Genomic DNA, 18,261 nt, shown 5'->3' on the forward strand with positions numbered 1-18,261 from the left:
CACACTTTCTCAGGTTGTCTTCGGTTGCCATCACCAGTCGCTGCACTGTTAAGATATCCATCCCACTTGGAGAGTGGGGAAATGTGCTCAAAGATCCTGAGAAACACCTGTGTGGTCAGTACGGTTTCATACCTCAGGAGGGCTTCCAGGTACCCTCTGGCTTTGACTCGCGTAGCAGGTTTCATTGTCTCATCCTCCTCAATCCTCATTATGGTGATCACCACATCTGTATAGAGTGCATGGCTGGGTTTTCCAAAGCCTCCAAACACTTTGGTCAAGGCATGATCCTTAGCCCACCAACGAGTTTCTCCAATTAAACCAAGCCATCTGTGCAGTGTATCCCCACTGGTTCCCTCCCAGACCTGCATGCACTTGTACAACAACAGATTCAGCACATGAGAGTAACATCAAGTGTGAACTTGGTCAGGGGCCTCTGCTGATAGCAATGCTATGAACCCCTTATACTGTCCCTGCATGTTAGCAGCTCCGTCTGTCGAGTTCCCTACACAGTTGATGTTAATGCCCACCTTCTCCAGGGTCTGTTTAAGGAGCTCCACAAAATGCTGTCCTGTTGTTGACTCACAATCAATGACACAGAGAAGTCTTTCATGGACAACATTGGTGACATAGTGCAGGACTACAGCGCACTGGTCTTTGGATGTTAAATCCTGTGTGGTGTCTATTTGGACTGAAAACATCCCTGCCTCCTGAACTTCAGTAGCAATCACATCTTGAATTAAGACCTTGATGACATCGATTATCTTGTTGACAGTAGTTTTGGACAACAAAGTAACGAGGGACCCTCTTCCTGTACCTTTCCTCTCATGTTGCCTCTTGCTCTTCTTGATGCAGTCTTTCACATGCTCTTGGAGGCAGACATCATATTGGCTGAGCAACAATATCATTTCCAGGAAAGTGCCATGTTCTAAGCTTGGGTCGTCAAGGCTATATGCAGCTTAATTTATGCTAGGCTGACCATACGTCCTCTTTTGCCCGGACATGTCCACTTTTCACATCCCGTCCGGGGCATCCGGGGGGGTTTTATAAACTGATGATAATGTCCAGTTTTCCGTGTGTTTGTGTGTGGAGTGCGGCACGGGCCGCATATTTCTGTCCGAACCCGAACTGAGCCCGACATTATTTAATGACCAAAGCACTGAGTTTCTGTCACACAGTTGTTACGGTTACAGGCTATTTAACAGGCCGGGCGTACTCAGCGGAGAGGGAGACCTCCGTGTTTGAGACGGGAGCGGGAGGCGGGAGGTCCAACAGTTCCAGTGAGAGGAGAGGGAGAAATAAAACAAAATAAGATAAAATAAGAAAAACCTGTCTCCCTCTTTTATTTTATTTTCAGCGTTTAATCAAGGCGGAGGCGGGCGGCTGGAGGTCCGAGACTTCCAGCGAGGAGAGAGGTAGAAACAAACAGCCAATGTGTGTCTGTGTGTGTTATGTTCAGGTGTTGTCACGTAAATAACAGTCTCCAAGCAATAAACAGGACAGACAATAGGATTTTATTTATTTTTACACCTCATTTTCACTGAAAGCTGACCGAATCCGACCCGAGCCCGAATACAATTTATAGCTACATTTTTGACCAAACCCGGCCCGACCTGCCGGGTACCGTTGGGCTTGGATCGCCACACTCTAGTGTGTGTATGTGTCCCCTATTGGGGCCTATCTGAATTTCTGTCTTTGAGAGATATTATTTTGTAATATAACTGAATTTTCTATCCATACATATAAATTTTAAATATATTAAAATGATAAGGCATCTTTGAGTAAGCTGCAGCTATCATTTAAGTCACCTGCCTGTCACCCTAGTTAACCACTCTTTCTCCATCTATTCAACGAACGGAGCAATATCCTATCTAGTTTACTGATTAACACTACCCATCAAATGTTTACTACACCTGACTAAACCAGTTCCATGATTATAAAAATTACCCTAAAATGTTTCTAGTGTAAAATAAATGTATTGTACCTGCAGACTGCTGCTCTTCCTCTTGCTCTTCATCCCTCGCTACTGTTGTGGCAGTGGCGCTACAACTCTTTCCACCTTCAATAAGTAAAAAGAAAGAGCACAAGATTTAAATTAGTACTGTACAGTTAACCTAGCCTGGTGAGACCATCCTGATTTCGCAGACTCATATTGGGTCTGGCAAAGCCAGGCTACAGCTTACCACTCTCTTTCCACTAGAGCTATCAGTGTCAACTGTGCTCAGAAATGATACTAGAGTTTTTCTCTTTAAAATTGTCCGAAAATTGAATATTTGATGATTGATAGTCCTAATATCTTCCATAGAAACTGCCATGCTGTCAGAACTGGTCAGTACAGGTACTTCCACAAGAGGGCGCTTCCCCCCAATTGTGTAGGGAGCTAGACAAGCTACAGCTTGAGAATCATCAAATTGGGCCGAATTATACATGTGTTTAAAGTTAAGATAATTACAAACCCCAAATAGACCGATGCAGTCCACTTTGAGCTTTTTGACAGTGGATGATCAGGGGATGTAGTGGAGAGGGTAACTAACCTGGTCCCTTGTTGGAAAACATTTGATCTATCCTGCCGCATTTGGCAGCATCTCCAAGTAGGGCCTTCCTTTTTTTCTCTCTCTCCCGCTCTGCTCCTCCCTTGCTCTTTCTGTCCAACTTCTATAACTGACAATAGGGATGACAAAATAACGTTAGTAAGCCTCGATGATGATATTGACACAATAAGGGAGCGAGACAGTCGGAAGAAAGAAAAGTTATGGTGCTAACATAGGTTGGCTACTATGGCTAGTATGCACTGTACAGTAGCCTCCTTCAACTGGCTGGCTTCTTTCAGCTCTTTCAGCTTATAACTTGCTAACTTGGGCTAGCTCGTTCTCCCGGTCGCGAAACTAGCTATATTAATTCACCATTTGACATATCCATCCATACCTTAGCTGTAACCCTTGTGCTATTAGTTAGCTGGTTCTATGACACAGCAATGATCATTTTTGCATATTTATACACCTATAATGGACAAAAACAGTAGGCTAATGTTAACTTACTTAAATCAACTGTGTGAAGGCTTCTTCAGGAGACAGTACATCCAGTGACAAATTTGCTGGCGTTTGGGTAAAGCTAGGTTGAGCCAAACTGGTAGAGAAAAAAACTGCGTCACTCAGGTGGAGAGGCAACTATTCTCCAGACGTGCAATTGAACAAGGACCAATCAGAAGCAAGATAACTAGATATTGACTAGAGAGCTCAAGATTGCGCAATCTTAGATTGACACTGATAATTCTACTAATAAGGAAAATAAAATACAATAATATGGGGCCTTGGCTTTGGCAAAATAAATTATGACTCATTGGGGCCTTTGTACAGTTACACTAAACTCGCCTCGTTACCGAAACATGCCTCCACAACGTTGTGACTGACAAGCCGGCTTCTCTCAGCTCGCCTTGTGTCGTGGTGAGACGTGACACTTTCGCCGCCCGCTTTAGCTACTTGAAGTGGGCGGGGCAGCCACCCAGCGTAAGCACCGGCTGATAGGCCGTTTAAATGGTGTGCAATGCAGACTCCTTAACTCAGCGTGTTGCTGGCGTGTGCTGGTGTAGTAATGGTGCAGACCCACAACACTGCTGAATATTTGCCGCATTCAGGATTATAATTCGTAAACTGTTGGGACTTTTTTGGGGTGGTGGTGGTGGGGTCTTACAGTAGTCAAACCGTGGTCAATTTTTTATAGTGTTTTTATTTTTTAATTTTTTTATTTCTCCCTCTACAGCCTGCAGGCCATTTAGCAGGCCAGGCCAGGCCAGTCCACCGGGAAAACTCCCAGTTCTCCCGATGCGCAGTCCGGCCCTGTATAGGCCGATTTATTAAATGTATAGTTGTTATTACAAAAAATCTGTATCAGTAAGACGTAGGCTATTTTATTTTATTTTATTTTGTTTTATTCGTTTTGGGAATCCTTTTTTAATATGTACTGAGTATGTGGCTGCTTAGGCTTAGATGACAAGTTTTAAATAAAGAGAAAGCTTACATTAGAGGAATATGACATTGTGTGTGTGTTTAATTTATGCTACTCTTCCGTACATGGATATTTACCCTGTCTTTTGTTTTACTCTGTTCTCTCCCTCCTCATCACCTCTCCACCATCCTCTTATTTAAAATCCTGTCGCTGATCAATAAAGTATCAAATCATATGTGGAAACAAGGTCGAAAATAAACTAACATTAAATACAATCGGAAAGTAACATTAGTTACAGTAACGTTAGCTAACATTACCACTATGGATATACTACTCTTGTAGAACTCAGAGTCTCTAGCATGCTAACGTCAGCTATCTAAATCAGCTGCACTTTCATAATACAGTAAAAGATGAGGGCTACATGTGAAAAAAAATAAAGAACAAAAAAGAAAACAGAATATGTACGTTTTTATGTAGCTTCTCCCGACTAAAACTTTCCTCCAACCATAACTTTCTTCTTCTCACTCACTCATCTGCTCCATATGTTGATGTAGTGTTATCAGTTGTGTTGTGGTACATTTCTGCCACCTATTGGTCAGATACTAGAAGTGTCCTGTAATAGGGATTTTGTTTAAATAAAGTTGCTATGAGGAAAACACAAGATGTGTTGTCGGGCTCTCATTCTTTTCCCTCCATCACGACATAACATGGTGTCAGAAGACTTTGCAAGGACTGTGAAAGAGTCATCTGAGAGGGTTTTTCACAGAGGACAAAGAGAACCTGCGAGTTTTTTTTTTTTTTTTTGTGTTGTAGCCGTGCTTCTTGCTAAGCGGAGTTAAGCTAATGTTAACGAGTGGACGAGCTAACCTACCCGGCGCGGCAAGTGAAGGAAAAAAAAAGTCAAAGTGAGCGGCCATGGATCATTTTCAAGTACCACCACCACCCAGCTTCAATTTCACAAAGCCAGAGGAGTGGCCCAAGTGGGTAAAAAGATTCGAGAGGTTCCGGATAGCTTCTGGTCTGGAATTACAGGCAGAGGAAAACCAGGTAAACACTCTAATCTATACGATGGGAGAGGAAGCTGAGGACGTGATAACTTCACTTCACTTGAGGAGATGAGTGAGTACAGCACAGTCAAAGCTAAGCTGGAAGGACATTTTGTAGTTCGCAGAAATATTATTTTTGAGCGAGCCAAGTTCAATCAGAGACAACAAGAAGCAGGAGAGTCTGTGGATAGTTTCATCACAGCGCTTTATTGTCTGTATGAACATTGTGGCTATGGAGAACTACACAGCGAGATGATACGTGACAGGTTAGTTGTGGGCTTGAGAGACAAAAGACTGTCTGAGCAACTTCAAATGGACCCTGAGCTAACACTGGAGAAAGCTGTCACTCGTGTCCGCCAAAGTGAACAAGTGAAAAAGCAGCAGGACATGCTAGTGAGCAACTTCAAAACAATGGCTACAGCAGCTAATATGGACAGTGTTGGAGTGCAGCAGCGAATGGTCAACAAAGGCAAAGTTAGGCAGCAGAGCAAAATGCCCTTTAAGAGACAAAACAAGCACCCTCAGTCACAGCCATATAGTGACACACACTGCAACAGGTGTGGTAGAGCAACATCTCATAGCAAACAGCAGTGTCCAGCCAAAGATGTGTTTTGCAACAAATGTAACAAAAAGGGGCACCATGCAAAAGTGTGCAGATCTGGGACTGCTGGAGAGCTCCATGCTTCCTGTGAAGATGCCACAGAGGAGGACATTGCCTTTTTGGGCTCAGTGGGCACAGGTGGAGGCGACAAAAGCTGGCTAACAAAAGTGAAGATAAACGGCCACGAATCCGTGTTCAGAATAGATACAGACGCTGATGTAACAGCCTTACCTGATTCTGAATACCAAGCTTATGGACAGTTTCCTGAACTAAAGAAATCAGATAAAACTCTCTACGGAGCTGGAAGGAACCGCCTGCAGGTGAGAGGAAAATTCACAGCCACACTGAGAACACACAGCAAGAGCACAGTATAAGATGTGTAGTCTCAGGTCTGAAGTCAGGTCTCTTGGGGGGCACAGCAAGTGTAGCACTCGGACTGGTAGCCAGAGTGCACGCCATATCCCTGGACTCCACTGCATTAGTTAAAGAGCAGTATCCCAAGCTTTTTGAAGGGCTTGGCAAAATGGAGGGGGAATATAAGATTGAACTCAAGGAAGATGCAAAACCATTTTCCCTGCCCACTCCGAGAAGAATCCCTCTACCTCTCTTGCCCAAAGTGAAGCAGGAACTGGCTCGTATGGAAGACCTGGGTGTAATCTCAAAGGTTGACCAACCCACAGACTGGCGCGCTGGAATGGTCCCTGTACCCAAACCAAATAACACAGAAGTGCGCATATGTGTCGACCTAACAAAACTGAATGACTCAGTCAAGAGAGAGAGGCACATGCTCCCCTCAGTCGAGCATACACTTGGATAACTAGAGGGCGCTAAGGTATTTTCAAAGCTCGACGCCAACTCTGGATTTTGGCAAATCCCCCTATCCAAGGAATCTGCGCTCCTAACGACATTTATCACGCCATTCGGCAGATACTGTTTTAACCGCCTGTGTTTTGGCATATCATCTGCACCAGAGCATTTCCAGAGGAGAATGTCTCAGATCCTGGAGGGCTTAGAGGGAGTAGTATGCCAAATGGATGACGTGCTGGTGTACGCAGAGTCACAGGCCCTTCACGACACACGCCTGCATGCAGTTCTCAAGAGACTCGAGGAAGCAGGAGTCACACTGAAAAGTGACAAGTGTGAATTCTCAAAAGACTGTGTCAAGTTCCTGGGGCAGATCATAGATCAGTCTGGAGTCAGAGCAGATCCCGATAAACTGGAGGCTGTCACCGGCATGAAAGAGCCAGCTGATGTGAGCGGAGTCAGACGGTTCCTGGGGATGGGGATCACCTTCCACATCTGGCAGAAAAAACACAGCCTCTCAGAGGAGGACATTGCCTTGAGAGCAAAGAACATATTCACATGGGGAGATAAACAACAACAAGCATTTGACAGTATCAAAAAGGATCTGAGCATGCCACCTGGACTGGTGCTCTATAGCGCCAAAGCCCACACAGTGGTTTCAGCCAACGTGTCCTCTTACGGACTTGGAGCAGCGTTACTTTAGAGGCAAGAAGACATCCAACTCAAACCAGTAGCGTATGCCTCCAGAGCACTCACCAACACAGAGCAAAGATATGCTCAAACTGAAAAAGAGGCGTTGGCCATCACATGGGCATGTGAGCGTTTTTCTGACTTTCTGGTGGGAATTACTTTCCATGTCGAGACTGACCACAAACCTCTTGTCCCACTACTGGGCTCAAAGAACTTGGACGAGTTATTCAAAGACTGAGAATGAGGTTGATGAGGTTTGCTTACTCCATCTCCCATGTAGCAGGTAAAAACATTGCCACTGCTGATGTCTTGTCGAGAGCACCTGTGGGTGTCAAAGGTGACACAGGGCAGGAGAGGGAGGTCAACCTGTATGTGAACATGGTCATGTCAAGCCTGCCAGCGACAGGTAAGAGACTGCAGGAAATCAGGGAGCACCAGGACAAGGATGAAATACTGCAGCAAGTGAAAAAGTACTGCACTGAGGGGCCACATAGATACACCATAGACAGAGCATTTCTATCTTTCCTACAGTTTGCTGGCGAACTAACTGTGGAAAATGGACTATTGCTGAAGGGTAGTAGACTGGTTATACCGAAGTCACTACAAACTGAGATGGTACAGAAACTGCATGTTGGACACCAGGGCATAACGAAGTGCAGAGAAAGAGCCAAACTCTCGGTCTGGTGGCCAGGATTGAGCATGCAGCTTCAGAGGTTGGTTGAGAACGGTGACACCTGTGCAAAGGAGAGAGTCAACTTCAAAGAGACACTACTGCCAACTGAGTTTCCAGACAGGCCATGGGCTATGGTCGGTGCGGATCTGTTTGAGTGGAACAGCCACCAGTATTTGGTAGTAGTAGACTACTTCTCCCGCTTCATGGAGATTGCTAAACTCACCTCAACTACAGCGGCAGCAGTGACTGAACACTTTAAATCCATCTTTGCCAGGCATGGCATTCCATCTGAAGTCAGAACTGATAATGGGCCACAGTTCTCTGCAGATTGTTTCAGACAGTTTGCTGCAACATGGGGATTCACTCACACCACATCCAGTCCCCACTTCCCCCAAAGTAATGGAGAGGCGGAGCATGCAGTGAGGACAGTAAAAAGCCTCCTGCAGAAAGGAAAAGATCCGTACTTGGCTCTGATGGCTTACTGAGCCACACCCCTGGCCAACGGGCACAGTCCCGCAGAACTGCTGATGGGCAGACACATAAGAACTACTGTTCCTGTTGTACCATCTTCCCTCGATCCAGGTTGGCCTGACATCTCTAAACTGAAGGAGGAGGAACAAAACAGCAGACAGAGACAGTGGAAAAACTTCAACAGAAGGCACAGAGCTCATGACCTGCCAGGACTGAAACTGGGTGATCATGTTTGGATCACTGACACCAGAGAAAAGGGGACAGTGATGGCAAATGCAGACACACCGAGGTCTTACATTGTTGAGACACCCAGGGGAAACCTGTGTCGAAATCGCAGCCACCTTTATCTCTTTTCCACCAAAGCAGTTCCAGTGCTGGTTCTGGGCCTGCTTAATTTGGAACCGGTTTTCCTGTTTCGACCGACAAAAGAACTGGCTCTGGGCCAGAAAAACTGGTTCCAGAGTGGCACCAGTTCTTTGCTGGACTAGAAAAAAGAACCAATACGTCACGGGGAAGGGGGCGGGGTTATTGAGCCGCTCAGCTGCTGCAATGACTGCTGTAGGCGATGGTGGACGAAAGCGTAACGCTGCCGCAAACGGACCCTGGTAAGTTTGTTTTCGAACATTTTCGCCTTGCACATAGTTGTTTAGTGTTACCAGTTTCTTCACTTAACAGCTGTGTCCCAGTTTAGGCCTGCGTCCCTCAGAGGATGCGGCGCTAAGTTGGGACACAGCTATTGTTTGTGATGTCTGCTCGGGTTAATGTTAACTGATCAACAGGTTAGCCTTGCTAACATTAGCTAACGTTAGCAAGTTACTTAGCCATGGGATTACCTACCAGCCCCCCTTTCAGTTGGCTAAACATTGTATAATGTGTCACTACACTACGAGTCACTGTTTAAAGCGCTGTTTTTCATGTGGTCTACAGAGTTACCTGTCGTCGAACAAGACGATGCTAACTATGAGTTAACGTCGCTACTCCAATGCAGCTCGCCAACACCATCCAGCAGCTGAGGTCAAAGCAACACAGCAAGGACCTGAATGATGCCCTGCTGCAGAAGCTGGAGACTGACACCAGTGTGTTTCTTCATGGGTAGTTTTAGTTTTGCACATTCAATGCACACTTGTCACTTTTATCAATAGCTTGTTTTTTGTATTTAAATAAATTCCCTTCTAAAGAGACATGTCTGCTTCTGTATGTTTTCACTTAATGATGTACAATTTAACTGTGTAATAAGTTCAAGTAAAGCTAGTAAAAACAAGTCAAGACCTCAACAGGTTACCCATTTATGAAGACGCTTTTCATAGATGTCTTAAGTCACTGTGTTTATAAAGAAATGAGAACGTGACAGCCATAATCATTTCTATGAATTTATTGAACTGAAGGATGAAACAATATTGGTGACATGAAGTAGTCCAGCAAAACAGGTAAAAGGAGTCAGGTAAGCAGCAACAAAACAGCAAAAACAATGGAGAGTAGTAGCCATAACATGTGCAGCATACACAACCAGAACTAAATATAACAAACATTTGAATGGCAGGTTTTTAGGAGGCACCTCCACCGTCCTTTCAATCTCCCAAAAGCCATTTCCACAACCGACCGTGCACTGCTTAATCTGTAGCTATAGGTGTGTTGTTCAGGGGTCAATCTGCCAGTGTCCGCAAAGTGCTTCATGAGCCAGCTCTGCATGGAGTAGGACAAAAATGTATAAGCATGTTGAGTGGAGAGTGATCAATACTAAAATCAATAGCTAAGCATCCTCTTTTGTCCAGCTGAAACTACAATAAAGCCTCAGTTGTCTAAATAAGTACACAACACATAACGTTACACATTTGCATTGTGAATTAGCTGTGCTCTGCCAGCTAAAGTTAGCTTACAACAAAGGCTAACATAACAATATCACGTTCAGTGTTAGTAAGAGACAAGCCGTGTTAGGTTATTACCTGTCTTCTGGAACGTAATTGCCATCCATACAAATCTTGTCGAGCAGCACAAATACGACGTATCTGCCGTGTTTGGATGCCGATGAGGCCTCGTAGTGCCAGGAGTAAGCACAAGTACGTGGTCCGCCGTTGTTGTTGTTGTTGTTCAACGTAACTGACGTATACAGTGACGCAATGACGTGGCACCCTAACCACCTCGAGCCGTGGAAAAGCAAATTGGTTCTCAGCTGGTTCGCAAATTGAACCAACTGAGAACCAGCACCAGCACTGGCCCCGAACCAGCACTGGAACTGCTTTGGTGGAAAGGGGGTACTTGTCACCACACAAAAGCCTGCAGCCACACCAAGTGACCCACCAGACACAACTCATCCAGACACCACAGTTGGTCATCATCCAGCTGAGCAGAGTCTCTCTCGGCCACAGAATCCTCAAGCTGAGAGACGCTACCCAGTAAGAGTGAGAAACCCTCCAAGGTACCTGAAGAACTTTGATGTGGGACTCTAGTTAGCTGAACATAGTTAATAAAAAGTTGAGTTAGAATATGGCGTTCAGCGGAAAAAAAAAAAAGGTGAGAAACAATGTTTCTGTTGAAATATGTTTAAGTTAAAACAAGGTAATAGCACAAAAGTACTATTATTAAAGACTGAGAGTCTAACAAAGGAATTGATAAGTGTTAAGTAAAGTGAATACATTTCCAAAGATAGTTATTTGACTATACAGTACAGTACAGTACGCAGAAAGGGGATGTAGTGTTATCAGTTGTGTTGTGGTACGTTTCTGCCACCTATTGGTCAGATACTAGAAGTGTCCTGTAATTGGAATTTTGTTTAAATGAAGTTGCTACGAGGAAAACACAAGACATGTTGTCGGGCTCTCATTCTTTTCCCTCCATCACGACATAACAGTTGATACGTCCGTTGTCTGTCTCTCAGGTGGAGGCTCAGCATTGGAGCACTTCCATTGTAGGAGTGGATATGCGGCATTTTCCCTTTGCAATTGTTTTTGTATATGCAGCGCAATTCTGTATTTGCAGCACGTTTCTGTATATGCAGCGCCTGTCTATATATGCAGCGTGTTTGTCCTTACCATTTATACAAAAATAGTTTGACATTCAACACCCCCAAATAGCCTTTGTTTCATAACCATATTTTCAGGCACAACTGCAAATAACCGAATAACCAAATTAACCGTGAAACTGACAGTTGAATCAGGCAACTCAGATCAAATGGTCAAATAGTTAATTATTTAGGGTCACATCTACATAACACTAGGGTGTAAATCACCAGTTTCATCACAATACGATATTATATTGATTCTTTGGATGTTACGTTATTTGCTGATTTTGCAAGTCTGCTGCGATACGATTTCGATTCAATGAAGTCAGGGGCCTGTGATCAATATGAGATATTATCTGCCCAATTAACACTCATCAGTTACAGGAGAACCTGCCAACCCTTTTTTTTTTCTTTTTTACTTTTGGCTATAAAAAGATAGAAACAACACATAAATAATGTAAGTAATGTAACCTTAGGTAATGTAATGTAATGTAATGTAATGTAGTGTACTTGGAAATATCCCTTCTATTTCTCCTCTTCTATTCAGACAACTGTGGTGCAGTGTGTTGACTGGTTGTCAGCTTGTTTTCTGGAGCTGGAGTTCAGTCCACCACTCTGCCTTTTTTGTATACGTACAGTACAGGCCAAAAGTTTGGACACACCTTCTCATTCAATGCATTTTCTTTATTTTCATGACTATTTACATTGTAGATTCTCACTGAAGGCATCAAAACTATGAATGAACACATGTGGAGTTATGTACTTAACAAAAAAAGGTGAAATAAAAAACTGAAAACATGTTTTATATTCTAGTTTCTTCAAAATAGCCACCCTTTGCTCTGATTACTGCTTTGCACACTCTTGGCATTCTCTCGATGAGCTTCAAGAGGTAGTCACCTGAAATGGTTTCCACTTCACAGGTGTGCCTTATCAGGGTTAATTAGTGGAATTTCTTGCTTTATCAATGGGGATGGGACCATCAGTTGTGTTGTGCAGAAGTCAGGTTAATACACAGCCGACAGCCCTATTGGACAACTGTTAAAATTCATATTGTGGCAAGAACCAATCAGCTAACTAAAGAAAAACGAGTGGCCATCATTACTTTAAGAAATGAAGGTCAGTCAGTCTGGAAAATTGCAAAAACTTTAAATGTGTCCCCAAGTGGAGTCGCAAAAACCATCAAGTGCTACAACGAAACTGGCACACATGAGGACCGACCCAGGAAAGGAAGACCAAGAGTCACCTCTGCTTCTGAGGATAAGTTCATCCGAGTCACCAGCCTCAGAAATCGCAAGTTAACGGCAGCTCAGATCAGAGACCAGATGAATGCCACACAGAGTTCTAGCAGCAGACCCATCTCTAGAACAACTGTTAAGAGGAGACTGCATGAATCAGGCCTTCATGGTCAAATAGCTGCTAGGAAACCACTGCTAAGGAGAGGCAACAAGCAGAAGAGATTTGTTTGGACCAAGAAACACAAGGAATGGACATTAGACCAGTGGAAATCTGTGCTTTGGTCTGATGAGTCCAAATTTGAGATCTTTGGTTCCAACCGCCGTGTCTTTGTGAGACGCAGAAAAGGTGAACGGATGGATTCCACATGCCTGTTTCCCACTGTGAAGCATGGAGGAGGAGGTGTGATGGTATGGGGGTGTTTTGCTGGTGACACTGTTGGGGATTTATTCAAAATTGAAGGCACACTGAACCAGCATGGCTACCACAGCATCCTGCAGCGACATGCCATCCCATCCGGTTTGCGTTTAGTTGGACGATCATTTATTTTTCAACAGGACAATGACCCCAAACACACCTCCAGGCTGTGTAAGGGCTATTTGACCAAGAAGGAGAGTGATGGAGTGCTGCGGCAGATGACCTGGCCTCCACAGTCACCGGACCTGAACCCAATCGAGATGGTTTGGGGTGAGCTGGACTGCAGAGTGAAGGCAAAGGGGCCAACAAGTGCTAAACACCTCTGGGAACTCCTTCAAGACTGTTGGAAAACCATTTCCGGTGACTACCTCTTGAAGCTCATCGAGAGAATGCCAAGAGTGTGCAAAGCAGTAATCAGAGCAAAGGGTGGCTATTTTGAAGAAACTAGAATATAAAACATGTTTTCAGTTATTTCACCTTTTTTTGTTAAGTACATAACTCCACATGTGTTTATTCATAGGTTTGATGCCTTCAGTGAGAATCTACAATGTAAATAGTCATGAAAATAAAGAAAATGTATTGAATGAGAAGGTGTGTCCAAACTTTTGGCCTGTACTGTATAATATGTGTATGTTTTTCATGTACATGTGCCGGCTGTAAAAACAAATGTCATGTGTGATTTTGTTTATTTGATGATGATGATGATGATGATGATGAATGGGTCACAAGCAAAAAAAGTTGGAAACCACTGATTTTATAACTTCATCCTTGTCTGGCTTTAGATGCTAGAGTGCAGACTTACATGTTTCTGTCTGTCAGGTCCTCAAAGTTGTACCCGCGAATGCGTTGGTGGGTGTCGGATGCAAGGACTGTCCGGCCGTCACTCAGACACCACAGGCACTGCACCCGAACTCCTTCCCATGAGTCCAGCAGGTTTCCATCTAAGTCCTGGGAGTCAGGAGGAAACATAATGCATTCAGGAGCACCATAAAAACCAGACTGCTACTATGAAATCCCAGATCGCTCCATATTTGATTGTGGTCAATATTTTCTTTTATTAATTTGAAGACACTCACTTTATCAGTATTTGAAAACTGAAAACTAAAGACATTATAAGGTCCAACATTCTGTAGGTGGTTGATGAGATCAAAGTACTGTACATTGAATAGGGTTGTACCAATACAAGTATTGGTACTGAACCGTCTGGAACGAGGCTTTTGGCTCAGTACAAATTACAAACTGAAAGATAAGTTGAACTATCCTATTATATTTGGAAAATCGACTATACAGCTTAAAGTGTGTTTAATATAATGTTCTCAGTGCCACTGCGCCCGACAAGACAGCCCACAGGGCAGAACAGGCAACATGCTGTCTGTCCTTCCCACCCCCAAACCAGAACATTCTACTCCACTGAGGCACACTGGGAGGCAGCTTGTTGATAGCTTGTTGCAAGAATCTTAGTAACACCATTATCAGACCAGTAGGGGAGTAGTGGATAAAAACACAACAATGTCACACCTGCTACACAAAAGCAGGTTACATCAATGGAGATACTTAAAACATGTCAACTAATTTTTGCCCCAAATTATACCCCAGTTTGTCAATCTGTGCAACTAGACAAAAACAAGGGGCAAAACTAACACTACAAGCTAATGTTATCCCTGCAGCATAGGCAACCATTCCTAACTGATTCAAACAGAGCAAAAGAAGTCACTGTGGGGACTGGTAAAGTTACATTTAGAGCTGCAGATATGAGACCCAACTCTGTAGAGGAAAAGACAGGCTTTATGAACCGGCTATGTGTATTTGAGCCCCATTACAATATTTCTTTGTGAGCCCACTTCAGCCAGAATGTAATTCCTGCTTTGTACAAAAAAGCCCAAATTATGTTAGTTTTTTGATCAGTCTTTCATTTTAGAATATAAACTGCTTCTTTGTATTTGTTTATAACTACAATACAACTTTAACATTTTAAAAGGAGAATGCAGGGTTAGTCGTGGTCCCTAAAGTCTCCAAAAGTAGATCAGGAGCCAGAGCCTTCAGCTATCAGGCTCCTCTCCTGTGGAATCATCTTCCTGTTACGGTCCAGGAGGCAGACACCGTCTCCACATTTAAGACTAGACTTAAGACTTTCCTCTTTGATAAAGCTTATAGTTAGGGCTGGCTCAGGCTTGCCCTGTACCAGCCCCTAGTTAGGCTGACTTAGGCCTAGTCTGCCGGAGGACCCCCCTATAATACACCGGGCACCTTCTCTCCTTCTCTCTCTCTCGTATTCTATTACTGCATCTTGCTAACTCGGCCATTCTGGATGTCACTAACTTGGCTTCTTCTCCGGAGCCTTTGTGCTCCACTGTCTCTCAGATTAACTCTTATCGCAGCGGTGCCTGGACAACGTGACTTGTGTGGTTGTGCTGCTGCCGTGGTCCTGCCAGATGCCTCCTACTGCTGCTGCCATCATTAGTCATTAGTCATACTTCTACTGTTATTATACACATATGACTATTGACACACATGTATACTGCCAGATATTAATACATACTTTCAACATATTGTACCACAGTAGCCAGAACTATATTATTACTTTCAATAATGTTGTTGTAAGCTACTGTCATTACCTGCATCTCTCTCTCTCTCTGTCTCTCTCTTTCTGTCTCATTGTGTCATGCAGATTACTGTTAATTTATTATGCTGATCTGTTCTGTAGGACATCTATTGCACGTCTGTCCGTCCTGGAAGAGGGATCCCTCCTCAGTTGCTCTTCCTGAGGTTTCTATCGTTTTTTTTCTTGGGGAGTTTTTCCTTATCCGCTGCGAGGGTCATAAGGACAGAGGGATGTCGTATGCTGTAAAGCCCTGTGATATGCTGCTTGGAAGACACCCTACAGAATGGGTCACACAGGTTTAGCTCCATCATTGTTCAAAGTCAGAAAACATCAGACTTTATGGTGTTTGTTTTAATAAATTAAACATTTTAAAAATCAAGGAAATTTCTACTTTTTTTGCTGTATCGGAAACGCACCAAACCATGACACCCCTGTGTCATACTGAACCGTGTATCATGAATGTTTTGACCCATACACCCTAAACCAACGTCTGAACATTCACAAGTTTCTGTAGATGTAACAAAATGGCAGATAGTAATCCAGCCATCCACATTATACCCTCTCCCTCTAAGCCATTAGAATCATTTGAAAGATGCTAAAACCACATACCATTTTACTCCCTTTGAGAGGGGCTTTGAGGGAAAAAGGTGTCTGTGTTCTCTGTCCTAGACTTCCAGAAACACACAACTATTTCAAATCTACGTGTCAAACACTACGTAACTTTGTCAGGACAGCCACAGATTATGGTTACATCTACAATAACCTTTGATTAGTCACTTGAGTAGAATTTTTATTAAATCAATATCTCAGGCCTTTCATTACCCTGAAAATGATAAGCTCTTTAGGGATACAACAATTTCCTTCATTATCAATTGATCTAACATATTTTCTCATCATTTGGTCTACAAAACATCAGAAAATACAAAAACAGCAGTCCAAAACACAAAGATATCCAGTTAACTGTGATAGATCAGATGAAATAAAATAAGATAAACATGATTTAACCTGAGGGAAATGCTGATTTGCAGCAGTTGCAGTACAGAAGACAATGTGCAAACATACAAAATATTAACAGTAAAGATTATCAATAAGGTGTAAAAACAAAATTTACACCATGCAAGACATGTAAACAAGTTATAGGGTAATTATCTTAAATAATGGTATGGTGCAAGTTCAAATATACACATGCCAAAATGTACACAGTTAACAGTAGGGATCACAAATAAACAGGTCAATGGTAAGACACAAATCCAAAACACAGCAGGGACGAGCAGAGTTGGAGCTAGATGAGGTAGATGAGATGTAAAATTTGATTGCCATAGGAAGAAAAGATTTCCTGTGACTTTGTGTGGTGTCATTGTGGTGGTAGCAGTGTGATACCAAGGGTGCTGCACTGTGTTTGACAAGCACGTCGCGGAGAGGGTGAGAGTTATGTCCAGAATGCTCCTCATTTTGCTCAGCATTCTTATCTCTGACACCACCAAAGAATCAAGTTCCATCTCCTGGAGTCACGTGATGCGGTGAAGAAAATGGCTGCTTAACTGAGCCCTCCGTCGTGGCATCTTATACATTTATCAATTAGTCACTTAAATAGTAGGCATCTTTTACCCAAAACGTGTCCAGACTGCAGATAAAGCACCTGGGAAACAACGATAAGCAGGCTGAAAAACTCCGGGCGACAGAACCCTGAAAACACCACTGGCATGCCAGCAGCCTACGTTAGCAGCGATGCTAATTCACCAGTGTCTCAGGAAGATGACTGTGACCGTGTGTCAGGTAATGTCGCAGAAGATATTGCAAACATTTTCTCCGTCCTGAAACAAATATCGGGCGAGCTACAGAACTTAGGAGAAATACGCAAAGCCACTTCATCGATGGAGGAGAAATTGACAACTCTCGTGACACGGATTAGTGAAGTGGAGGGGAGACTCTGCTTTTTGGAGGAGTCCGACAACCAGCTAAAGGCTAACCCCCCAGCTACTAAAGCCAAAGTGGCGGTTCTCTGTGAGAAGCTGGATGACACAGAAGACCAGATCAGGCGCAATAATTTGCGCTTTGTCGGCTTTCCCGAGGGCTGCGAGTCAAGTGACCCAGTCATGTTTTTGGAGAATGTTTTACCTGAAATGCTGGATATACCCACACCATCGAAGGGATGGTTTATTGAAAGTGCTCACAGACTTGGTCCCCGAATCTTGGAGGACAAACGCAACGGCTGGACACTGATTGCGAGATTCATACAGTCAGGGGACAGAGACCATATTTTACGCTCATCCCAGGGGAAAGAAGAACTCAGATGGAACGGAAAACGAATCCTGATTTTTCCTGATTTCTCCAGGGGCACCGTGGCCAAGCAAGACGCATTCAGGGAGTGTAAGAAAGTCCTGCACCAGTATCCAGCCACGCTCCATGTCGACACAAAAGAGGGACCCCGCCGCTTCGACAACCCCAAGGCAGCCATGAACTTCATTAGAGGTGAATTGTCCGAGTCAACCAGAGCCACAGAGTAACCGATCCTGCACACCAGCTTCCTCTCGGTTTCACTCTCTCCACTTTTTCCTTCCTACACCTCTCTGCTCAGCAATATGGGAATTAACGTATCCGTTTTCTCTTTTTTCTCTTCCACCTACCTGCGGGGTAAGTTGTGTGCCCATGTAAGGACGGATCTCCCTGCAGTGAGCAACTTTTGTTGAGGGGTGAAAATTACTTTAATTACTATTTTCTCTACACAGTGGCCTCACCAGTTAGCATAATGCATATTTAAGCATTCACTAGACACCATATTGT

General features: G+C 43.7%; 1 protein-coding gene across 5 annotated transcripts in view; it reads right to left on the bottom strand.

Annotated features, from left to right (window-relative positions):
• Positions 1–18,261, bottom strand: part of wdr26a (WD repeat domain 26a) — a 167,137-nt gene that overhangs the window by 25,615 nt on the left and 123,261 nt on the right. Inside the window, exons 10-12 of one of the 5 annotated variants that reach the window (XR_004502331.2) lie at positions 13,678–13,823; positions 2,532–2,658; positions 1,982–2,056 (exon numbers count right to left, since the gene is read on the bottom strand). Coding sequence is in view for 4 of the 5 variants with exons in the window: in XM_078172043.1 (XP_078028169.1) it covers positions 2,559–2,658; positions 13,678–13,823 (246 nt within the window). In the remaining variant the exon portion in view is untranslated. The other 4 variants (XM_078172043.1, XM_078172044.1, XM_033638676.2 and 1 more) reach the window with 4 other exon arrangements.

Source organism: Epinephelus lanceolatus, chromosome 10 (genome assembly GCF_041903045.1).
Source record: "Epinephelus lanceolatus isolate andai-2023 chromosome 10, ASM4190304v1, whole genome shotgun sequence".
Taxonomy (NCBI): Eukaryota; Metazoa; Chordata; class Actinopteri; order Perciformes; family Serranidae; genus Epinephelus; species Epinephelus lanceolatus.